Genomic DNA, 23,548 nt, shown 5'->3' with positions numbered 1-23,548 from the left:
GCTCCCATTTAACGGCCAGTCCGCATCATGCACATACTTGCCAAAAATGAGCCCTGCCACGATCTCGGATCCTACATTTCGCTTCAAAGCACCTGAGTATTCGGAATTTGGAACTGACGGTGTTTAGATATATCTAAATCTATATGAATACATTTCCCATTTCAGACTTTTGCGTTGATCAATTTTCAGAGCGCTGGCCGTAAACGACGTAGCTGTGGATGTCAATCTGGTTAGTATACTATTACGTCAAGTCGCAGAGTTTTAAAAGTCTACTTGGATACTCACAAGTCGAAAAACATGTGAATATCACGCTTGCGGCCGTCGGCCCGGGCCTGGCTGGCAAGCATAATGACCTCCTCCGGGGTCCACTGCTTGTGGCGAGTCAGAGCGGCCATGGCTGCAGCCTCGAACCCGTTCGCATCGCCCTGGGCCTGATTCCAGGCTCCGAGTTTTTTTCCTAGAGGACAAGGTCAGTGTTATATTTTTTTAGTACTGTCGAAAACAAGGGAAATTGACAAGGTGAGGATCCTTTGGCCAGACGCTGTACGGAATGATGAATTTCTCAACATGGATGTTCACGAAACCGGCGTACTTGAACCATTCCTCCAGCTTGGGCCTGGGACGGACTTCGTAGCCCTGCTTCTCAAACGCGCCATAGACTTCGTTGTAGTACCGTTCGAGAGCGGTGCCGTTGTGACTGCCGTCTTCCGACTTGGAGTAGCCGTCCCAGTCCTGAAATTCCAGCCAACCGCCAGGCTTTACTGATCTGTTTTCCGTTAGAGAGAGACTAAAGAAAGTGTGAGGTGAGTTCCGGTGATATACCGGTAGCACCGTTTAATCAGCTTTCTAACGTCCCTGATTGTGAGAGCCAGGTTGCGTGCGTGGATAAAATCAAATGGATTGCTATCATATGCCCATTCAGATTCTATGTCGTCCACTATGAATTTTAGGTTCGGGGGAACTCTGCAGCGCCCGTCAGTTGTGCGAGTTCACTACGATTGTAAGGTCAGATTGACAGAGTTGGCTGAATTGGGCTCAAGTCACAACCGATCACCTGAAGCAAATGCATCCTGTCTCAGCATTCTTTTCGTCTGGCATCATTCCTGAAAGTATTCTTCACCTCTGTCGCAGGGTGTTCATCCGCTACAGCAAGTCAGTGTTTGTGTTCGCGTCGCCCAAACTCAGCAAACAAACTTACCAAAATCAATTGCCCAGATGCCCGTTCCAGTTGCCAAGTCAATTACGCGCTGCGGTTTCTTGATCGGGGCCAGGTAGACCCGCCTCTGCAACATCTGGAGACAAAGTTCGTGTATCATGTCCAGGCGGTCATTTTCTGATTCATCATTCGGGAGCAGGTACGCTAGAAATTAACGATCAGTTCAAGCTGTAAAAGAGGTGAGGTGACTCCGTAAGGCAAGGTTGGCTCCTACATCCATCGCGGAATTTATGATAGTGGCGACCATTCTCATGTCGGTAATCGATCACCGACGAGGTCAGCGACGCGCTGTACCGCGATCTATGTTGAAGCACATGCGTGAGCATGCTTTTGATATCTAGAGCGCCATGGTGTTATGCCACGTACAGTTCATCGCCATAGGATGAGTCGTTCTCATACTGCGAAATTTAAGTACGCAATCCGTTGTTCTGAACCACGATGAAGGGATAACCGTACCGAGGTGTCCACCTCGACATTGACCGGGGCACTGTTGGTGGTGGTTGTCTGCTCCCGAGCGGGCGCGTCCGTCATGGCGAAATATTCTCTTCGTTGAACTCCAGGAAGATTAACGATGGAATTGCCACAAGTTGGACAACTTCTTGTTTGTATCCAGGACCATTCAACAGAGCTGGTCCGCAACAGTTGACGAAGTCTGAAACTTTTCTTCTATGACCAACACTCGGTGAACCGACTCAGTATATATGCGCTTAGCGGACAAGAATCAAAGCCCACTAAACCGATGGCGTTGCTGCACCTCTGCCAAAATGGCGGCTATACATGGTGACATGGACACATTTGTGAAACTGAGCAACAATGCGCAGCCTCTCAAAATCGAAACGTTGATGAGTGTTACTGGAGCGAGTAAGCATTGGAAGCATTCAACAATTGCTAGCCTGGATTGGTCGTTGCAATGCATGTTCCTTTTTGCAGGCGATCCTGGTCTCCATCTGCCAATTAGAGTTGCCGGGCCAATGACTCCCTGCTTTTCCGGAGGCCCTGTCCGGTTCCTCGTTAAGTATGCCCTAAACGAACGGAGTGCAAGGGTCTGAATGCCCCAGGAAGGAGATAAGCGCGCCCAACCCTCCCAAAAAAGCTAGGGCAATGCCGCTTGAGCGGTTAAATAGCACTACCGCTCTACTAGCACGAGTTAAGAGTTCAACCTTTACTGTACTCATTTCGTTGCTCCGGGGCCAGTAACCAATTAAATGTCACCTATTCGTTTGACGATATACGGAGTATATATATGCATTGGTAGATTAGGTACCTAGGTAGTCAACAGGACTGCTTCGCACATCCTGGGGCACAATGCCAGAGGATTCGGAAACCTTAGGCGAAAGTCCTGAGGCAAAACAATTGTATCTTCTCTCGTGACTGTTTTCCCGTAACTTCGAGGACCTAAACGCCAGCCGGCCGTGCTGTACTTTGTTGCGTTGAAAATCTCAGTCTGAGCTCTCTCCTTCCTGTTCGTTTCTTTCTTCCAGTTCCTGAGCTAGCCGAAACTATTATGAAATCCTCTGCTGGAGCCACCGCCTGGTGACCTTATTGGGCTTTTTCTATGATTGCTAGGAGTATTGGATGTCCGATCCGCCCTCACGTATGAGTTCCGTTCTTTGATCTGGGAATCGATGTCAGTGAGCTGGGAAGTGGATAGCCATTCCACACCTATTACCCACACTGGAAGGCGGGCAATGGGTAATATGGCGCCTTTCTCTTATTCAAGAAGCCGACGAGGCCCGAGTTATTCCGGATCGTAGCCGAATAAAAATGGAGCTCCTGGCTTACGATAGACCGTGATTCAGCGGCAGCGCACGGGTGTCGAGGGGTTGGTCGTGTGCATTTCGCACCACACACAATGGTCACCATTCTTGGATGGCAATCCTATTAGTTATCACTGTGCTGCAGGTTGCCGCAGTGGTGCCCGGCCTTTGTTGCTCATCCCTCCTCCATCGGCTTTGGGTGGACCAATTCTTCCAGGAGGTTTTCTTCTGTTTCGGCCTTCGGATGAACTGATCCGAATGTTACTGCAAGAATTGTTGTATTTGTAAGCCTATGTAAGTTATATAGGATTTGCTCATCCAAAATTTCACCATGGTCAATTTTCGGAACGCGTGCCGCAGTCGACATAGCTGCCAAATCGTTCATGGTTAGTTTTTCACATTAAACATTCATGACTGTATGGAAGGAATGACCGCAAGCCGAAGCCTCAATCAACTGGAATAATTTACATTATATGACAGTAAATGGGCCCAAGGAAACGTCTATGTGATGGTCAGACATGGGTGCATCCACTCCAAGCCCAATGAAAATCAACTATATACAGGAATCCAGAAGATCTCCCAAACATGTCTCGTCCGCTGAATGACTCGCCAGGAGATCAGTCAACCTGGCAATTTCGTTCGCAATTCCCTCTGCATCAGCGCTCGTGAACGTATTTTCATCATACATGACCGTCAAACGATGTCCATTATTCAGAGCCTTGGACACTTCGACGACCAGCGCGTACGGCTGATACATGCGCACTTTTGACTTAGCCATGACAAGCCATCTAGTGGTGTCTTCGTTGGCGCCGTTGGCGCTGGGTTCAAACGGCTGATACAGGAAGAGACAGTTGTTCTTAGCAGTCTGAAAAGACAGATCAGCCGCGGCAAAGATCTCCTGCAGGCCCACATTTCCATGCTCTGTAATCGCCCAGAACATGTCCTGCGTAGCAGCCAGATACTCTCGAAGAGGCTGCTGTGGCGAGATGGTGCATCGGACTGGAAGAAAGTTGGCCAGCGTCCCGTTGATGGTCTGTGGATCGACGTCAGCAAAGTCGACATTGCGGCCGCTCAGCAGATAATCGAAGCAGATATCGCTGCGGTTGCTGGCACGGGCCAGCCACAGTTGATAGGCCGCCTGGAAGATAATCGACACCGTCACGCCTTGCGCGCGAGCCACCGGCTCGAGATTGCGTGGAACCATGTGGCGGAGGGAGGTTGTGACTTTGGGGTTTTCGACATCCGGCCAGGTATAGGTCTTGCCGTGAAGTTTCTCTTTCCAAAACCGAAGGGATTGTTCCTTGTCGGAGCGATGGGCGTGATACGCAAAGTCTCGGAATTCGCCGTGAGCGGGAATAGGCTTTCCTTGGACAATGGCGGCGAAATGGTCGTCGAATATCCGCAGGAGAGTACCATCGTAGGCAGCATGATTCATTTTGATGATAAGTTCCCACGTGTCGTCCGGATGCAGAAGGATGGCATATTTCACAAAATGCTCGCCAAACACAAATCGCTCGTCCCAGAAGGCTTCCACAATCGTTGATCTCTCTTCATCGTTCGCGCATTGGATAATTCGAAGGTCCAATTTCGAGGATCGAAGAACGACACCCACCCACTCAGTCTCGGATGAACGCATCCATGACGTCCGCAGGATGTCATTTATCTCGACCAATCGTGTCGTATTCTCTATCCAGTCCTCATATCTGATCTCCTTGGGCATCCGGCGACTAGCCATCATCACCCACATCTGCTCTGGTCGGTCCCCTTCTTCGAGGAATTGCACTTGGCCCGGGGGACATGGGTATACTAGATATCCGTTAGTGACGGCATCATCTCAGGGAGAAAAAGCGATACTCACCGTATTCTACATCATTCTCCATACTGAGTCCACTCTTCTCAATGGCATCGATCACACTTGGAGGAGTCTGGAAAGCCGGTTTCTCTAGAGCAAGATCCTGTCGGTTATCGACGCGCATAAGCGCCGCTAGGTGCTCCAACACCGGATTCTTTAGTATATCCTTGACGGTGAGAGCAAATCCAGCCTTGCGAGCCATGCTAGTCACGCTGATCGCCGCAATCGAGTCCCCACCCAGAGACAAAAAGTTGGAATTCTTTCCAATGTTTGTCGGCGGCAGCCCAAGGACTTGGGACCAAAAGTATTGCAGTCGAGACTCATTCTCCGTTGAAACCGGCACAAGCGCTTCCTGCGCACCGCTGCCTTCAAATGCGTATCGGCTCAAGGTCATGACGTCCAGCTGTTCAACCCATTTTGCAAGAATTTTCCGGTCAGTTTTCCGTGACGGCGACTTGGGAAAGTCTCCCACAGGAATGATGTACTTGGGCACCATGTAATGGGCCAGAGTTGTCAGGTTAGACAGAAGCTCTCGTGCAACTTGCTCATGGTTCTCTGCGGGGAGGATCTCACGGGCGCCTGGCTGGAAGATGCAAAAGGCAACGAGTTGCTTGTTGCCCTTCACAGGGACCGCCAGTACTGCGGCGTCCTGCACGAGACCCGTCTTCAAGATTGCCTGCTCGATCTCAACCAGCTCAATGCGATGACCGTGGATCTTGACCTGATTATCCTTCCGCCCCAGGCATTCGAGCTCACCACCAGGAAGCCACCGAGCCAGGTCGCCGGTGCGATACAGCCGTGACGTGCCGAGTACGTTCTCTAGGAACGCAGCCCTGGTCAGATCTTCGCGGTTAACGTAGCCAGCCGTCACCTGGGGGCCTGCCACACAAAGCTCGCCGACAGATCCGTAAGGGACAAGACTAGTTCCGTCGGGATCGAGGAGGAAAGCCATCACTGTTGGGAACGGAGCGCCGATGTTGCCCGGTCGTCCTGTCGGATCCACCTCCTTTGTGGTGATGACCATCGATGTTTCTGTGGGACCATAGACATTGAGGATGCGGCGGCTACTCCATCGTGCAATAACATCGGGTGTCAGCGGTTCTCCACCGACGATCAGGGTCTCAAAAGATGGCACCTCGGCGGGATCGAACAGTCGAGCCACTGTTGGGGTCAAAATGGCCTGGCGCACAGACATCTCCTGGATGACCCCAGGCAAATTAGACTGCATCTTGTCTGACGGCGCCATGCACAGAGTCCCTCCAGTACTCAAGGTGTTGAAAAAGTCCTGGACGGAGGCGTCAAAGACATAGTTGGCGAACTGTGCTGTTCTCCATTCGCCGGAGTAACGCCCTTCCGCCTCGGCCATGCTGGTGACAGCTGCAGCCGCTGCCTGGTGAGGTACCTTGACACCCTTTGGCACGCCCGTGCTACCAGATGTGTAGATGATGTAGGCGATTCCATCTGGAGCGATCTGGACGTCTGGCATGGTGTCGGGCATGGCATCTATCTCGGAGTCGTCAATGCGTAGCACCTTCAGATCTGCGTCTCCTTGAATCCGGTCCATGTACTCTTCATGTGCAAGAGCGAATCTCGCACCCACATCACGAACGATGAACGAATTACGGTCGACTGGGTTATCGGGACTGAGAGGAACGTATGCCGCGCCAGCCTTCATGACTCCCAGAATTGCCACAATCATCTCGATGGATTTATCGAGCATGAGCGGAACCGCTTCGCCTACCTTGACACCAGCACGGATCAAGAAATTGGTAAGGCGAGTCGCCCGAGCATCCAGTTGAGCGTAAGTGACCCTCTCCTTTGCATCCCAGTCGATGGCGACGATGCTGGGCCGCTCGCGTGCCAAAGTTTCAAATCGAGAGTGAAGCAGAGATGGTTCCGGGACATGCAGTGTGTCCCGGTTGGAGAGCGTGTTGTATAGAAAATGTCGTTCGCTCTCGCCCATAGTCGTCATGTCGGCAATTCTTGTCGTCGGAGTATTCACAAACTGCTCGAGAACCGTAACATATGCTTCAAGGAGGAACTCAACCCGGCGCGGCTCCATTCGAGACGACAGCCTCAGGAGCAGCTCGTCGCCCGATTCTTCAATCTCCAGAGTCGTGAATTCAGAACTCCAGAGCGGACGGTCCCCATGGCGACGGAAGACTTGCGCGACTTCCTTGCTATCTTCATCCTTCACAAGGATGTTGACGAGTGTGTCGAAGTGGTTGGCGCCGAGTCCTGCAGCTGCGAGAGCATTGCGAATACCATGCTGAGAGTACTTCAAAATCCGAAAGAAGCCGTTTCGAACGGAGTGAGCCAAGTCTACCAGTGTCGACTGCGGGGAGACCGAGACTTTTAGCGGTACAGAGGTCATCGTGGGCCCGTCCATGCGGTCAATGTCTTTCACCGGAGCATCCCGACCGGAAAGCGTCGTTACGAAACCCACATCGGAGTGACGAACGTGTTGCGAGAGAACAACGGCCCATGCAGCATACAACACAGATCCGGCTGAAAGACCCTGCTCTTTGAGTGCCTGCCGCTGGCGGCTCCAGGGAAGGTGAGTCGTTGAGATTTTGTTTTCCGGAACAGGCACTGTGTTAAGGATGCTGGGCTCAATATCTTTGAGATACGTTTGCCAGAACGTATCACTCTCGGTCTTTGGGGTGGCCAGGAGATATCTGACAAACTCTCTGAACGGTGGTCGTTCCTTCGGAGACATCCCAAGGTAGTTGCGGGCCACATCCTCATACAGGAACCGATGCGACCAGAAGTCGAACAAGGCATGATGAGTGGTGACAACCAAGCGCTGTTCCGGGGTCACAGCCACACGAATGAGAGGATTGCCAAGAGAGAAAGGCCGCTGCTTGTCCTCGGTCAGATAGTCTTCCAGGCTGCAGGAAACATCCGACCAACTCAGCTCCAAGTCTTTGCGTACCACCTGCAGTAGGCCTCGACCGTTCGGGATAAAGGTGGTCCGCAGAATATCACTACCGGCAAAGACAGTCCGGAAGCTTGACTGGAGCCTGCCCAGGTCTAGATTGCTGATGTCCCAAACGCGCTGATAGGTGTACATTCCCTGGGTATCATCAATAGACGTCAAGAGACCCTCTTGGAACGGAGTCGCAGGATAGGCGTCTGCAATCGCGGAATCCTTCTGCAGCTCCTGGCGAAGGATTGCATCCGAGATGAGATCAAACGGCTCGAGGTTCGGGCGTGTGCCATCAGATTGCCGAGCAGACGCGGCCACCTCTCTGAGGGTGCTGTTACCGAGTAACGGGTTCAGGTCGACAGAAAGACCGAGTTTCCGCATTTCATTGATGACCTTGATTCCCTCGATTGACGTTCCTCCCAGGGATATGAAAGACGTGTCGTGATTGATGGTGCTGATGGGCAAGGAGAGAACGTCAGCCCATACGCTGGCAAGCTGAACCTCCACAGGGTCAGTGAGAGGCTGCGAATGGGACGAGATAGTTGCAGCAACCAATGCATCCCACCCGGTCTCCAATACCCTGGCCTGAATACGTCGAACGTCTGTCTTGCCGTTTGGATTAGTGGGAAGAGAGGGCATTTCCATCCACAGAGACGGGACCATGTAAGCGGGAAGTCTCTCAGTGGCGTGTGAACGCAGGGAAGCGACAAGCTCCGGCCATGACTGCCCAGGGAATGGTACGACCGCAGCGACAATGGTAGGTTTGTTGCGCATGTCAACCGTGACGACAGCGCACTGGGCAATCCCGGGGTGCTGGGAGAGCGTTCGGTCTATCTCGGCTGGGTTGACCTTCTGGCCATTGATTTTCGCCTGGAAGTCAAGACGCCCCAGAATCTCAACGCCTTCTGCATGCATTCGAGCCATATCTCGGGTGCGGTACATCATGCCGGACCCAAAAGGATTAGGAACGAAGACGTCCGAAGCTCTAACGGAGCCCGAATCGGAGGTGAGGTATCCTGCCGCTAATTGAGGTCCTGCTAGGCAAAGCTCACCCGCGACGCCCATGGGAGCCAACTCGATTGTGCCAGGCTTTAGAATATAGGCTTGCGTGGTATCTGTGGGACGGCCGACAATACCGGGGTTGCTGGAGGCATGCAGACGGGTTCCAAAGTTCAACTGGGCGCACTCACTTAGTCCGAATGTGTTGCGCAGATGCACATGGTCGGCCCAGGCCGCCACCAGTTCCCGGGGGATTTTCTCTCCCACAAGGGTGACCATCTTCAGAGTCGGAACATCTTCTGGTCGAATCACCGACAACGCAGACGGAGTTATCCCCATTGCCTCGACCTGCATTTTCTGTACTGTCTCGGCCAGGCGTTGGGTCAGCCGCTGTTTGCTGGCGAGTAACAGAGTACCGCCGTGAACGAGGGTCGACAACATCGTCCTCTGGGCAGCAGAGAATGTGGGATTGTAGAATAGCAACCATCGCTGCAGGCCATTTAGCGAGAAGTAGGCCATACCGTTGGTAGCTGCTCCATGGGTAAGGACTGCCCCCTTGGGGGCGCCTGTTGATCCGGACGTGAAGACGACATAGCACCGGTCTCCAGTTTTGATGTCTAGATTGAGGTTGGATGACGGGATTGAATCGTCCGTGCCAACATCGCTCTCAAGCACTACCGCCTCTGGGTACCGAGAAGCGTAGGCATCCGTGGTCAGAACCAAATCAGCGCCACATGTGCGGATAATGTTGTGATTCCGCTCCACAGGTCCCTCTGGATCTAGGACGGTGTATGCCGCGCCAGATTTTAGCACGGCAAGAAGAGCGATGATCAGAGTCACTGATCGATCGATGCAGACTGGAACCACCCGGCCCTTGATTTCGTAGGCGACCAGTTTGCGAGCAAGACGGTTGGCACGGGCGTTGAGCTCAGCGTAAGTAAGCGGAGGGTCTTCCTCAAACTGAACGGCTGCATTATGAGGGCTTCTGGCCACTTGTTCTTCAAAGAGTCGAGGAATGATGGATTCCTTTGGTGGCTGCGCCAGGGAACGAGCCGTGCTGATCTGATTGAGTTTGTCGGCGCGACACTGGAGATCAAGTTTTTCCAGACGAGTATGTGGCAGATAGAACTGATCCAAAGCGCTATACAGGGCGTGGCAAAAGTGCTCGAGCAACAGTCTGGCATCCGCGGAAGTGATGATAGTCGAGTGGCACAGAGTCACATTCACCGGACTGGTACCGTTGATGAAGAGGGCAAGGGGGAATGAGGGCCACTGGCCCGCCATCGTGGGACCACTGGCATCGGGAGAATAGCGCAAGACAGACTCGACTTCACCGGGAAGGTATCGTGCAATCTCATCGTACCCCAGAAAGGCATGAGTTGAAGCGGACTCGTGAAACTTGCGAATTCTGGTGGACACATCCACGAAGAGCTCTTCCCCATCGACGGCGACTCTCATGGGGTAAGTGTTGTCCAGATATCCGAGGCATGAAGATGCTCCAGGGAAACTAGCATCGCGCTCTACAACGGCGAACACGACATCGTTCGAGCCGGTATGGCAGTGGAGCACGTATGCCCATAGAGTCTCGAAAATCAGTTTTCGTGACAAGCCAGACGCATGCTCCAAGCGTGCGAGACCTGGGTGAGAAGTTTCATCGAGGTGAAGAGTGAGGGATCGACGCTCTTGCGCAGGGCTACTGCTGCTGTCAGAGAATCGGGTATGCCATGGCACGGCATGTGATGGGAAGGCTCCGCTCAGCTGGCCTTTCCAAAACTCGGCGCTAGCGGAAGTATTCTTGGTTTGCGCCAGGAACTGATAATACGAGGCCAGGGGTGTATACTCAGGTACCGGCAGGTCACAATAGAGGCGGACAAAGTTGCGCTTGATCATCTCCAGGGAGGTTCCGTCCACCAAAGCCCGATGAGCTCGAATGGTGAGACGAAGGCCTCCACTGCTGGCATCTCGTCGAACAATCAACTGTGCTGCATGGTCGTCTCCAGAACTCTCTAGCTGGGAGGAATTTGAAGACGATACAGGGGTGGCGACATCAATGTCCCAATTGATGTCTGAAGTCTGGTATATCACACGCTGGAAGACCTGGCCTTGTACCGGATCGGTGCGAAGCACCGTGCGCAGACAGCAATCTGCCGGACACCGTCAGTGGCGAATAAGGGATAAAGATGGCCATGAAATACTCACGAAGAGAACACAGCTGCTTCCAGGTAGACCGGATTCGGGTCTCGTCTGGGGCAGACTGTCGAGGGAGGATCAAGCTGATATGGCACCATGGCGATAGACCCCCTTCCAGCATTTGACGTTGTGCCGGAGTGAGAGGCCATTCCTCGTCCAGCTCGTATTCATTCACAGGGGAGTCTTGCTCTTTCAGTAGTCTCTCACTTATCACTTCCGCATGGTTGAAGAGATCGTCGGTCCAGAGATCTTCAAGACGATGTTGATGTTGCACGAGGCTCATGATGAATTCTATGAACGGTTCACAACAGAAACAAAAAGCACTTTTGGGAATTGTCTATCAATCAGGAACCATCGACTGATGAGGTCCAGAACACTGCTCTGAGGGTTCAGCTAGTCGGACTGGCTGGACATCAGGAAGGCCACTACCATGGATACAGACGAACAATGATGATCAAGGGACAAAGAAACCCTGGAATGCACGTTTCTGGAGCCTTTTATAACCAGATATTCTCCTCGAGAAACAAAGAAGGCTTCCACGCCATGTTTCATTACTAGCCATTGTTCCAGGTTCTCTCGGGCTCTGTTTTTTTCCCCGGAAACCACACCATACTACCCCGATGATTTCCGACCTGCAACTAGTTGCGCTATAGAGAATACGCCCCCAAGACTCTGGTGAAACTCTCATGGGCAGACTCTCTGAGGAGGCCGATGCCTAGGGTTGACCATTTCCGAAAGTATGTTGAATCCTTCGAAACAGAGGCAACATGGCGTGATGCGTCCCGTTGGTTGGATAGGAACTGGAACCATCCTCTTCAGCATCAGCCGGCTTTTGGCTAAAGTATTGGTAGAATGCTAGCCAAGGTTAGGCATGTCGCATCGGCAGAACCGAGGCTCTGGTTTCTGCTACACTGCCCTCTGCATGATCTTGGTTCATTGATCCCGTCTCCGACCAATTGCCATAACAAACCGATTTGTTTCAATGAACAGAATCTTCGTAATTGATTATCTTGCCGAGAACAACACGACTCTGGACGGATGGAACACATGAAGGGGTACCAGAAGAGTTCTGTAGATGATGACCTTAGGCAATGCCATGCAGCCACCACGCTACAAAATAGCCGCAAAGAATAAACTTTTAAGCTGTGGCTGCAGCGGCGACGATCTGCAGTGGCCCTGCAGCAGTAGTGCGGCACTTGAGATCTTTCCAGTGATCAGACCCCTGCAAGGCCTCGTATAGATGCAACCGAGATCTTCGGGGTTCAATGTGGACCGATCGGAGCCGAAGACCCCTATGGGCCCGGAAATGACATAACCGACACTAGTTGGACGGGATTTCCGTCGGTTCGCTTAGCTTAGTACTATCTTCACAATTCCGCGTGGGGGACCAAATGGTAGAGGTACTTCGTACTTGGTCGCAAACAGTCATTGGTGGTTGCGCGACGAAATCAATTCGACAAACTCACTCCATTCCCACTATAACCACCATATCACCGCAATGAAAACCTGGAGAACCATGGCAGGACAAGTAGCGACCTTTTTGATCCTTCCCGGGTGATGAGACCCTGCAGGGACCTCGTATTGATGCAACGGAGATCATCGGGGTTCGATCTGGACCGATCCGAGCCGGAGATCCTATGGGGCCGGAAATGAAATGTCACTGCCGACACTAATTTAGTTGCACGGGATTTCCGTCGGTAGTATAGATTAGTCCATTCCTCGCAACTCCGCGTGGGGGAAACCAGATGACTTATAGGCAGTCATTGTTGGGACCCTGGACCAGACAAAGTCAAACAACATACCTCTGCATTTCCACGGCAAGCACAATATCGCCACCATGACGACCTGGGAGAACCGCGACGTGACAAACAATCACCTCTTGCCCTACGTGGACTCGTCCACGGCACCAGACGATGTTCGTGCCGCTCTCAATACGCTTCCCTTTGAGCGCAATATCTTCAAGGTGAGTGATACGACCCCAACATGCATCCAACCACGGACCAGAAAGGCCGAGGTACTGACCATGACGACAGCTGCTGGCGAATGCGCCGACCTTCTTTCCCACCTTCATGAAGCTCTTGACCTGTGCCTGGTCCCCCAACCGCAGTCTCCGCTCGAAAGACTGGCAGCTGGTGGTTCTGCGCACGGCGTCTCTCTTAGATGCCCCCTATGAGTGGGATGTCAACGAGCCCGTGGCCCGCGTGTTTGGCTTTACCGATGCGCACTTGGCAGGTCTGCGCTCCGGGGACCTCTCGAGCACCGAGTTGTTCACCGATCGCCAGCGGCTGATCAGTGCGATTGTGGAAGAGCTGTGTCTGAAGAACCGGGTTCGCACTGAACTCGTTGAGAAGGCCAAGGAGGTGCTCGGGGTGGAGGCCCTCATGGATCTGTTCTACACCCAAGGCATCTATGCCTTCCTGGCGCGCACCATGAACAGCTGCCAGATTGATTTTGACCCGCCCATCCCGGGACTGGAGGAGCAGCTGCGGAAGTACAACGCTGCTATTATTGAGAAGGAGAGCAAGTATACCGATTGAGATGTATGTAGATGATGTAACGAAAGAGTATGCTTTGCTATGTTTTGGACGCTTGAGCGATGTGTCTTGCAAATGAGGATCGATATCATGCAGGTAGTAATAGCAAGAGATGGATGCCGTAGTTCCTGAGCAGATTCTCATGGATACCGGGCGCAGGAGAATATTCCAGACCGCCACGCCATACTAAGATAAGGTACTAGAGGTACCTACCTAGAGGTAGGTACATTCCATCGTAATCACCACAAAGAATATAGACTACATGCCATCCAATTCCAAGCCCTATGCATTGAGTCTCTCTAGTGGACTTATATCTTAATTACTCAATCAAACCGTTCCTATCTCATGATTCAAATTGAAAGACGGGCTTGCGATTCCCCACTACTCCTGCAGAACCCCCCCAGATCTGAGACAGAGCCTGCCGGACTCGTTCCTCCAACGTATCGTCTCCTTTCCATTCAATTATGTTTACCGGAGGCGCCACCAGCTTGCCCTGCTCAAAGAGCTCTCCAAACCAGTTCAGGAGCTGGATCTGCGCCTCCTCCGTGTACCGCGCCAGGGCCTGAGACAACCGGAAATTGCGAAAGGTGATTTGCTTCCAAAAGAGCAGCTCCTGGGTCAGGATGATCTGTCCGTCCGCACCACCTAGCGAACCATAGTTGATATATGTCCCGCCCGGAGAAAGTAGAGATGCCAGCCGCTGCCCGGACGCGCCAAACACCGCGTCTAGAGCCAGCATGACACGCCGGCCGCCCGTACGTGCAGCGGCTACGCCCTCTTGCGCCAGCTGCGACTCGGTGAGCACCACGTGAGCCCCGTAGGCGAGGAGCGACTGCCGCGTCGTCTCGAAGTCGTCACGGTCGCGAATGACACAGATGCTGCCACAGCCGCGAAGTCGCGCGAACTGCACCACCATCCGGGCGATCCAGCCACTCGCCGCATTGATCGCAACCAGATCTCCCGGTTGGAGGGCATTGCTGCTCTCTAGCAGGAGGTAGGCAGTCGAACAACCCAGCTTCAGCAGGGCAGCAGTAGTGGGCTCCAGGCGGTTTGACACTTTCAGCAACGACGTCGCCGGCACGACAGCTTCCGACCGCCAGGTGCCCAGACCGTGGTGGCGAGGAATGACATGGTCTCCCGGCTGTAGAGTCGTCACGTTGGCCCCGACACGCTCTACGCGCGCGACGCCGTCATAGCCGGGGATGGGCTCGTCTGCATACTTGTAGTGTGGTTGTACGGGATACCGCCCGGCAATCACCAGCAGATCTTGCGGGTTGATCGGAGCTGCCAGAAAACGCAGCAGAACACTATCGGGGGGCAGTGGACGGTCCCCTATCGACTCATGGCGATGGACGCGAATCACCTGGGATGGCTCCGTCGAGTGATGTTGGAAGGTGATGGTCTGCGCAGACATGACGGCAATTCGGCACCGATGAAGTTCTCAATGGGCTCCCGTGACCCAGCATTGTGCTTAATATTTATAATCACGTCCTCCTTTTTTGCTTGCATTGGATGGAGCTAGAAGCATCGCCGTGCGAAGCGCCAGGTACACGTAGGGTCCAAGGGACATTTCCGGGGCCCCCACAGCATTTCCGGGCGAACAGCACCGCTCAGAGGGACTATACCCAGCAAAACAAAGAAAACCCTTGAAACACCAGATTTGAAAGCACGGAAATGACATTATGGATTACTAATGACCGTTTGACAAGGAATGGAGCCCACAGCATGGTCCGTGGCATACATAATGCCCGGACCGGACGGTCAACGGGCGGTTGGGAGCAGACCGTCCAAGAGCCGTCCTCGAGATAGATCCTGGGCACAATGTCTGCGAAAGTGAAGGAAGAGACTCCTACTCCGTCGTCCGAGCCGCCCTCGGAGACCACCGAGAAGCCTTCGTCGCCGCGCAATGTCCATGGCATCAAGGTCAGTTCTGTCCCGTCCTCCAGCCGTGTGTCCACCCACTGACATCTACGGGACAGTGGGCGCTGGTCGTGATCTCTCTGCTCTCGTCCCTCTTCCTCTACGCCTTGGACAACACTGTCGTTGCCAATGTCCAGCCCAAGGTCGTCCTGACCTTCGGCCATGTCGCTCTGGTTCCCTGGCTTGGCGTCGCCTTTGCCCTGGCATCGGCGGCCACAACCTTGATCTGGTCCAAAGCATACGGGACCTTCTCTGCGAAGAAGCTGTACATTGGGAGCACGGCCGTGTTCATGGCTGGCTCGGCTCTGTGCGGTGGGGCCCCAGACATCAACAGCTTCATTGTCGGCCGCGCCATGGCAGGAGCTGCCGGGTGCGGCATGTACATGGGCCTGTTGACCCTCCTATCTGTCACGACCGACAATATCGAACGGCCCAAGTACCTCAGTCTCACTGGCTTGGTCTGGGGTATCGGCACCGTGCTCGGCCCCGTCATCGGCGGCGCGTTCGGTGACAGCAGCGCCACCTGGCGCTGGGCGTTTTACCTGAATCTGCTCGTCGGCGTGGTGGTCGCACCGATTTATTTCCTTCTCCTGCCGGATTTCAAGCCGCAGGAGGGCGAGCCGCTTCTGGCGCGCCTGGCGCAAATCGACTACCTCGGCGCCATCCTGTCTATCGGCGGCCTACTGTGTCTGATCATGGCGATGAACTTCGGCGGTGTGCTGTGGTCGTGGAACCACCGCAACAGCATTGGTTTATTCGTGGGGGCCGGCGTGCTTTTTATTCTTTTCGTCCTTCAGCAGGTTTTCCTCATCGGCACGTCCTTTAACACACGCATGTTCCCAATGCATTTCTGGCGGAGCCGCTCGTTGATCGTGCTGTTTTTCACTATGAGTAAGTTCCCGACCTGTCTCTGCGAAACCTGTGATCGTACCGCTGACTTCCCTCAGTGTTGGCGACGTTTGGTAGCTTCATCGGCATCTACTACTTGCCCCTGTACTACCAATTCGCGCGCGGCAGCACCGCCATGGAGACCTCTGTGCACCTGCTGCCCTTCATCCTGTTCCTGGTGGCCTTCAATTTGGCCAACGGTCAGTTTATGGCAAAGACGGGCTACTACTATCCATGGTACGTGATCGGAGCGGCATTGGAGCTCATCGGCGGCGTTTTAATGTGTAAGTGTCCCGTCCTCTTTCCCTCGGCAGATGAGCAAAATCTGCTGACAGACATAAGACTTCGTCGATGAGAACACAAGCGATCCCAAGATCTATGGGTACACCATCATCCTCGGCACAGGCGTGGGCTGTTTCTGCCAGGCCGGCTTTGCCGTGGCGCAGATGAAAGTGAAGGCCACCGAGATCCCATACTGTGTGGGCTTCATGACCGTTGGCCAGATGTTGGGTATTGTGTTCGGCACTGGCATCTCGGGCGCCCTGTTCGTCAACTCGGCGCAGAATGCCCTCCGCGATGTCTTCCCTGATGCCAGCGAGGACGAGATCTCCAATGCCATCTCCGGCGTGGGCAGTGAGTTGCTGAGCTCTGCTGGGCCGGAGAAGGAGCTGGCCGGTATCCAGGGTATTACCCGGGCTATACAGCTGGCCTATGTACCTGTCATCTTTGCGGGGAGCGTCTGTTTGATCTGTAGTTTGTTGATGAAGAGGGAGAAGGTGTTTGTCTAAACATGAGCTCCTTTTTCTTTTCCTTTTCTTTTTTTCCCCTCTCTTTTACTACTACTGTTTGTTTGTCCGGTCGACGGTGGGACAAAAGAAAAGTTATGAGTGAGTTGGACTGATATCATGAGCCTGTCTGCCTTGGTGTACATGATTCAATGTTCGGGAGACTGAAAGATCTGAGATTGATAGATAATAGACCCGATTCCATGACGGTACAAGTCTAATCTGTGCTCGAGACAATGCGTTTGCCTCCTGTTATTAGGAATAGAAAAATTGTTCAATTTACAGCGATTAACAGTCGTACGTGCGAAGGTATGGACTACGAACCATGACTACAATTTATTAACTTTTTTCTTCCTCGTCGATCTATATACCCTTTTTCGTCCCTGTCCCCATGCATTGATGAAGAGATACTGACTTTTTGTGATCGTTTCGTTACTTCACCGGAAAATGTTGTTTTTTCTTTTTCTTTTTCTTTTTTTTGCACTCGTGATATCATTTTTATTTCATGGCACCTCATCGGAAGGGGGTTGTTTGGGTGGGGGGGCTCTCTCCGTCCTGCGGAATTCTTCCCCAGTAGAAAACCCTCCCTTAAAACGAAAGGACAGAAGGTTCTTCAGAAAGAGTCGAATAGGCCTAACCATAGTCAGGATACCATGCCTACAACCAACTTTACGTTTTTATTTTTGGAGCTTACCCAAGCGTCTAATTGCGCCCACCAGGCCGCACCCTTTGCACTGTCTTCCAGGCTCACGGGATCGGAGATTGGGAAGGCAGTGGAATCACCAAGGTCCGCCGACAAAGTCACGGAATCCATAGGTCCGTGAACGTCAAAGCCCATAGTGGGCGGTGAAGAGTGAGACGAGTCCGTGTGACTCGCGAGTCCCCTGTTTGAAGCGATGGGTTCATGGGATAGACTGTGCGACTGGCTGTCCCGAGAAGGAGGAGGAGCGCCAGGAGAGATGCTCTGCTGCGTAGGTCGCAGATGAGAGAGAATCTGACGGTGAACCTCAAGCCGCAGCTCCTCTAGAATAAGCCCATAGCGGCGGCTCGGGCTACTGTTAGCGGTGACGCGGCCGAGATGCTGCTGGCAGGTCTCCGCAAGGCTGAACAGATAGCGGAGTCGACTGGAATCGTTGACGCTTTGGTTGGACATCCCGATGAAGGAGGACTGCTGCTGCCGGATGATGTAGATGTAAATCACGGTGACCGCACAGAAACATGTATAGTGCGTGAACCAGAACCCTTGGATTAATCGGCCCTGGTTGGAGAGCTCATCCACGATGATCATAATCTCCTCCGCGGCGCTGATGCATTTCTCGATAAAGGACACCACCGTGGCAGAGGGTACGGGGGCACCAGAAAGATCGTTCGAGTCAACGAACAGGAGTGAGCGAGTGGCATGAATGACTGCATGAGAGTATGCCAGCTGTAGTATTTGGGAACGATCCGTGTCCTGGGAGTTGGGGACGCTCTCCTTCCATCTTTCGAGCTCTAGCATCAACAATACGGCCCGCTCAAGTGGTGTTTCTTGGGAGGGCAGTATCGAAGTGTAGAGCTGTCGAGAGATAGATCCCACAATTCGAGCGAGTCTAGATCGTTGGCAGGTCAGCGTCGGTACCGGAAGAACACGCGGCGAAAAGAATCTCACCAACCTGAAGTGCAAAACAGATGTGGCCATGACAGCGTCAGGCCGCCGACTCCGCAAGAGCGGGTCGTCCAGGAGAAGATCTCCATCGCTGACCTCGTCCGGGAGGTCCTGATCCATGTCCTCCTCATGGAAGAGCTGCGGACGGCCTAGGATCACACTGAGATAGCGGTCTAACGTGTATGCACTCCAGCAGACTCGCTTCCGCAGCTCTTGCTCTAGGTACGAAACTCCTTGGTTTCTATCTTGCGAAAACGACGCCGCACGGTGCAGACCCAGCGCGAGGATCAATTGCACGGTGAGGCCGAAGGAAAACCAACACTCTGAAGCCCGGGACGATGCCAGAAGGTACAGGCAGATATTCAACCGAGCCTGGATGCTTTCGAGCCGAGGTGGGCCAACTTCCAAGAAGGCAAAGTGCTTGGCCATTGCGAACCATCGTTCACTATCCGCAAATTAGCATATGCGGTGGGGGTGTAGGTGGTTCACAAGATCAAGTCTACCTTGGATCATCGGAATCCGATGAGGAAGCTGATTCGCGCTGGTCAAACAGCGCGCCGATCGCAAGGACCCCAAAAACAATGGACGCTCTCACGATGACGGGCCCGGAGGGCCGTTTCGATGGGGATATCCCATACTCAAACAACTCACGGACCCATTGCTCTACCAGCCCGCGGTGGAGGAATCGATATGTTACCACAGCGGAGTCAAAGTAGACGGCAATTAAATGCATTGCCTGCTCGAGGGACGGAAGCTCAATGTCCGGTACATCGTATTTCTTGTACGGCTTGTCCCCGTACCGGAACACTGAAGAGGCATCAGGCACCTCCGGAGAAGGCTCGCCCAGAGAGGATATGGAAGCCAGATTAGATGAGGGTTGTTGATTTTTGAGATACTGGCAAACGCGGGCGAAAAAAGCAAGACCTGATACCGGCCCGGGCTCAGCACCTTGCACATCCGAAGCGGATAGGAGGCCATGGATCGAATTACTAGAAGAACTGGTGAGGTTCTGCTGCGGGGAGGCCACTCGAGAGTATGCATGGACGTCTGGTAGACAGTCCGGAGCACTCAAGGGCGGGGGAGAGGGCGGAGCGAGACCTCGCGAGTATGAGCTGAGGTACTCACATTGAATCCCCAGGCGACAGCACCGAACGCAGGGTAGAGTACCACTGCATCGGGTTTTCTTCTCCTTGCAGGTGTCACATGCACGAATGGTGTTCTGGCGCTGATGACCTGTCCGGCGTTTCTTGCGACGTGCGAGGGCTTCAGGATTCGAGCCGTGACGGGGCAGCACGTCTGTCATTGCGGATGTTTGGTCGCTGGGAAGAAGCACGACCGGGGTGTTCTTCTCCGGAGATGCCCTGTCACTTTAACACTGTCAGAACGTGATTGAGTTTGGATGACAGGACGCTCAGGTTTAATATGAATCCATCTGATCGTCATCTTCAAGACCCTGGGGCGGGCTCTTGGCAGATCTGGCGCCTAGCAGAGGATGCCGAGATGGTGACATCCGCAACTTAGAGGATACGAAACACGCAAAGCAACGATTGGTCACAATCCAACAAAGTCGGAGGGTTTCCTCCTGTTGCCGGACGATCCCAACGCTAAGCTAGTCTATGACAAGCCCCGGAAGGGTCTGCATGGCTTTTTCTTGGCGATGAGGTGACGGGAGGGAACTGGGGTAGGTTATTGTACATTAGGTGCGGGAAATCATGCAAGTTAAAGAGATTCCACCAAGGATCCAGAATGTTCCAATTCTAAGGGCGGCCTCGAGCACGTTTTTAGAAGACAACGAGGCAACCAATAAGTCTTGGATTGCTCTGTTGTCAGGGGAATTGCAACATACTGAGAAGTTATTTTGACTGCAAAGGATGTTGGTTTGCCACTGTACCTGTGCCATAGTCCCTTACTATTCCACATAGCCCTCAAGGCCCTCTGCTACAAGGCCTACCTGCAAGGCCCTAGGTTATGCTGCAAGGCTTTGATCTATGCCACAAGGGCCTACCGTGCCCCCGGGTCCCCGTCAAGGCGAACATGTACATGATTCCGGGATGGGGGGACAAGGGAGTCAACAAGGATACTCCATAGCACGCGTTGACGTGATCAAGGCCAAAGCCGCAAAATGCGGAGCATGCATGAAGGGGGGGAGCCTGTCTGTCGTGATCTGGTGAGCGAAGACGATGCTCCAGGATGATCTGTTCGACAATCGAAACGGACAAGGATGTACGAGTATTCCGGACGCCCTAGGAAGTAATTTACCTGCCCATAGAGGTAACCTATCGGGAAACCACAGAAAATCTCTTATGTAATCAACGGAAAATTACGTGATTATTAATCAGTCTACTGATTTACCGAGGTGGATACCAACAAAATAGTGGACGAAAAAGGGAAAGGCGCGCCCTAAGCTTAACGCTTTCCCTTGTTCCATTTTTTGGCGAGTATCCACCACCATACACTAGTTAAACCACCTGTGTACTGTACAATAACGGTTATATCCTACGAGTAGTCCACGACGAGTAGTCAATTAAGTAGCAAACCACGCATCAAGTGTCCACTGTTTCTTCCCGTTCGCTTGGTTAGCGAGCGATCCCCTTGTCACAACTGCAACATCCCGATGACCGAAAACCCTCGGGTTTCGTGACTTTTCTCGGTGTTCATTGAGCGGAGCCATTGTGCGGACAGCCTCCAGTGTTTACTTGATTGACGGCACAGGCGTTGGTTCATCATCTGACTTTGGATTCTCCTCCTTCATTGTCTGCATCTGTATGGTGTGCCTAAGCGATGATCGCCTCTAGTGTCTCGTCTCCAGTTATCGACGGAATGTCGGTTCTGGATGGAGGGAGTTGTGACTCATCATAGGATCTCTCATGCAGCCCGATTCTCGAACTCATTCGCAGAGGCTTGAACTCTCGAGCTGTGGTGGGTCTAATGCCGCTGCCTGAACTTGGCCCTGTACAGACACAAGCTGAATAACATGTGAACATCGCGCCTCCAGCCATCAACGCGGGCCTGGCTGGCAAGAGCAATGACTTTGTCTTTGGTCCACTGCTTGTGTCGCCTCAGAGCAGCCAAGGCTATGGTTTCGAACTCATTCGCTACAGCCTGGGCCGGCATCCTGGCGCCGAGATTCTTCTGTAGGGAGAGGTCAGACCTGGATGGCTATGATTGGCCACTGGAGGCAGAGGCGAAACTGACTAGATGGGGATCCTTTGGCCCAGACAATATGTTTTATGGAATGGCAAACATCTTGACGTGGACGATCACCAAACCAGCGTCCTTAAGCTACTCCTCCAACTTGTCGCTGGAACGAACCTCATATCCGGCTTGCTCGAATGTGCCGTAGATTTCGCTGTCGTACTGTGGGAATGCAATGTCATTAAAACTGCCGCGTTCTGAGCGGGGGTAGCAGTCTCAATGCTGGAATTCAACCCGCCACTGCCGGGCTTGGCTGTTCTGTGTTTCGTTAGAGAATCAACTGAAGGGAAACGGAGATATTTCCGATGTCTTTCCGATAGCACTGTCCGGTCGGCTTTCTAGGTCTCTGATTGAGAGGAGGAGGTTTCGCGCCTGCATAAGGTTCAATAGGTTTGTTTCATATGCCCATTCCGACCCAGAGTCGTCCACGAAGAACTTCCACGTTCGAAGACAACCTGTCAAAACCCGTCAGTCGAGCGACTCAACTACGAAATCTTAGGCTAGACTGATAGAGGCGGCTGGGTCAGGCACAAGGCACGAACCGATTACCTGGAGCAAATGGATCTAGTCTCGGCATTCTGCCATCTTGGATCACACGTATAGAATTCATTACCTCTGCCTGCAGGGTGTAGGGCCGCTAGAACAATTCAGTATCCATACGGACGTTGACTAAACCCAGAAAGAAACTGAGCTTACCGAAATCAACCGCTCAAGTCCCCATCCCTTTCGGCAAAATCGATCGGCTGCTGCCGGTCCTTGATCGGGGAGTTCCCGGTGCAAGCCCTGAAAGATGCTCGTGCACCAGGCGCAGGCGGAAGTTTTCCGATTCACCATTGTGAAGAAGGTACGCTAAAATGTAACGACCAATTTACCGATCTTGGTTGGTCGAACAAAGAGGAGGGGGGTAGCCCCGACGCCCATCGCGAAATTTTTGCTGGTGATGGCCATTCCCTCGTCAGTGTTCGAGCACCGACGAGGCCAGCGACGCGCTGCAAGACAGCCTAAGATAATCGGTATGTCGAAGAACATGCATGAGCACGCACTGCTATTAGGGTGTCGAGAGCCACGGCATCACATCACGTAGAGTTCATCGCTATAGGGCGAGTCGTTCTCATATTGTGCGAGCGCTCCGATGTGCTGCAATGGAAGGACGCCGTACCGAGATGTCCACTTCGACATTGGCTGGTTTTATGGTAAAATAAGACTCCGTTGATGTGCAAGAATATTTATGATTTACTGTTCACTCTTTTTCAACCCTAAAATTGTATGGAGTTCGTGTTCGTATACAACACCGTTTCACCGAGCTAGTCGCAACAGCCAACAAGGTTTACAGCTATTCCCTTATGTTCAGCACTCGGACTCCTGCTTGGCATATATACCTATATATATATACTGCTGGGAGAGGATTTAGTGTTGAATATCTGATGAATCGCATATATCATTCATAGTATCGTCCTCATTGTTATGTGGCCACCTTATGTGCATTGTCTATCTGTGTTGCTTGTGTTTTTTGCCAACGGTCTATTACTTACATAAACAAGGGAACATTCCCTATACCCCTGGGTTGAACAACGAAACAGAATCAAACAGAGGTCCGATTGTCAGTTCAGACACGTCTTCTCGTCGGCTACCTTCGGT

General features: G+C 52.8%; 8 protein-coding genes across 8 annotated transcripts; 2 read left to right on the top strand and 6 right to left on the bottom strand.

Moving 5' to 3' along the window:
- Window positions 1–178: 178 nt before the first annotated feature.
- On the bottom strand, window positions 179–395 carry VTN49DRAFT_1178 (uncharacterized protein; the record flags this gene model as incomplete). The annotated part of the gene is made up of 2 exons (XM_069408764.1): window positions 179–212; window positions 286–395. The coding sequence occupies 2 exons, from the start codon at window positions 393–395 to the stop codon at window positions 179–181; spliced, it is 144 nt and encodes a 47-aa protein (XP_069270218.1).
- A 91-nt stretch (window positions 396–486) lies between these two features.
- On the bottom strand, window positions 487–1,747 carry VTN49DRAFT_1177 (uncharacterized protein; the record flags this gene model as incomplete). The annotated part of the gene is made up of 8 exons (XM_069408763.1): window positions 487–766; window positions 823–963; window positions 1,017–1,054; window positions 1,121–1,143; window positions 1,199–1,360; window positions 1,431–1,516; window positions 1,583–1,614; window positions 1,673–1,747. 8 exons carry the CDS (start codon window positions 1,745–1,747, stop codon window positions 487–489), a joined length of 837 nt encoding a protein of 278 aa, XP_069270217.1.
- A 1,779-nt stretch (window positions 1,748–3,526) lies between these two features.
- VTN49DRAFT_1176 (uncharacterized protein) lies at window positions 3,527–11,226 on the bottom strand (the record flags this gene model as incomplete). The annotated part of the gene is made up of 3 exons (XM_069408762.1): window positions 3,527–4,779; window positions 4,832–10,897; window positions 10,953–11,226. The coding sequence occupies 3 exons, from the start codon at window positions 11,224–11,226 to the stop codon at window positions 3,527–3,529; spliced, it is 7,593 nt and encodes a 2,530-aa protein (XP_069270216.1).
- A 1,554-nt stretch (window positions 11,227–12,780) lies between these two features.
- VTN49DRAFT_1175 (uncharacterized protein) lies at window positions 12,781–13,480 on the top strand (the record flags this gene model as incomplete). The annotated part of the gene is made up of 2 exons (XM_069408761.1): window positions 12,781–12,906; window positions 12,977–13,480. 2 exons carry the CDS (start codon window positions 12,781–12,783, stop codon window positions 13,478–13,480), a joined length of 630 nt encoding a protein of 209 aa, XP_069270215.1.
- A 340-nt stretch (window positions 13,481–13,820) lies between these two features.
- VTN49DRAFT_1174 (uncharacterized protein) lies at window positions 13,821–14,891 on the bottom strand (the record flags this gene model as incomplete). The annotated part of the gene is made up of 1 exon (XM_069408760.1): window positions 13,821–14,891. One exon carries the CDS (start codon window positions 14,889–14,891, stop codon window positions 13,821–13,823), a length of 1,071 nt encoding a protein of 356 aa, XP_069270214.1.
- A 407-nt stretch (window positions 14,892–15,298) lies between these two features.
- Window positions 15,299–17,073, top strand: VTN49DRAFT_1173 (uncharacterized protein; the record flags this gene model as incomplete). The annotated part of the gene is made up of 4 exons (XM_069408759.1): window positions 15,299–15,400; window positions 15,457–16,288; window positions 16,345–16,569; window positions 16,628–17,073. The coding sequence occupies 4 exons, from the start codon at window positions 15,299–15,301 to the stop codon at window positions 17,071–17,073; spliced, it is 1,605 nt and encodes a 534-aa protein (XP_069270213.1).
- A 585-nt stretch (window positions 17,074–17,658) lies between these two features.
- Window positions 17,659–20,018, bottom strand: VTN49DRAFT_1172 (uncharacterized protein; the record flags this gene model as incomplete). Its single annotated transcript, XM_069408758.1, has 4 exons — window positions 17,659–17,703; window positions 17,765–18,659; window positions 18,723–19,160; window positions 19,219–20,018. The coding sequence occupies 4 exons, from the start codon at window positions 20,016–20,018 to the stop codon at window positions 17,659–17,661; spliced, it is 2,178 nt and encodes a 725-aa protein (XP_069270212.1).
- A 2,289-nt stretch (window positions 20,019–22,307) lies between these two features.
- VTN49DRAFT_1171 (uncharacterized protein) lies at window positions 22,308–22,744 on the bottom strand (the record flags this gene model as incomplete). Its single annotated transcript, XM_069408757.1, has 3 exons — window positions 22,308–22,365; window positions 22,453–22,547; window positions 22,607–22,744. 3 exons carry the CDS (start codon window positions 22,742–22,744, stop codon window positions 22,308–22,310), a joined length of 291 nt encoding a protein of 96 aa, XP_069270211.1.
- Between the last annotated feature and the right edge of the window lie 804 nt (window positions 22,745–23,548).

The sequence above is a fragment of the Thermomyces lanuginosus genome (assembly GCF_041956635.1).
Source record: "Thermomyces lanuginosus strain ATCC 200065 unplaced genomic scaffold VTN49scaffold_22, whole genome shotgun sequence".
Lineage (NCBI taxonomy): Eukaryota > Fungi > Ascomycota > Eurotiomycetes > Eurotiales > Trichocomaceae > Thermomyces > Thermomyces lanuginosus.
This window is presented reverse-complemented; position numbering and strand designations above follow the sequence as displayed.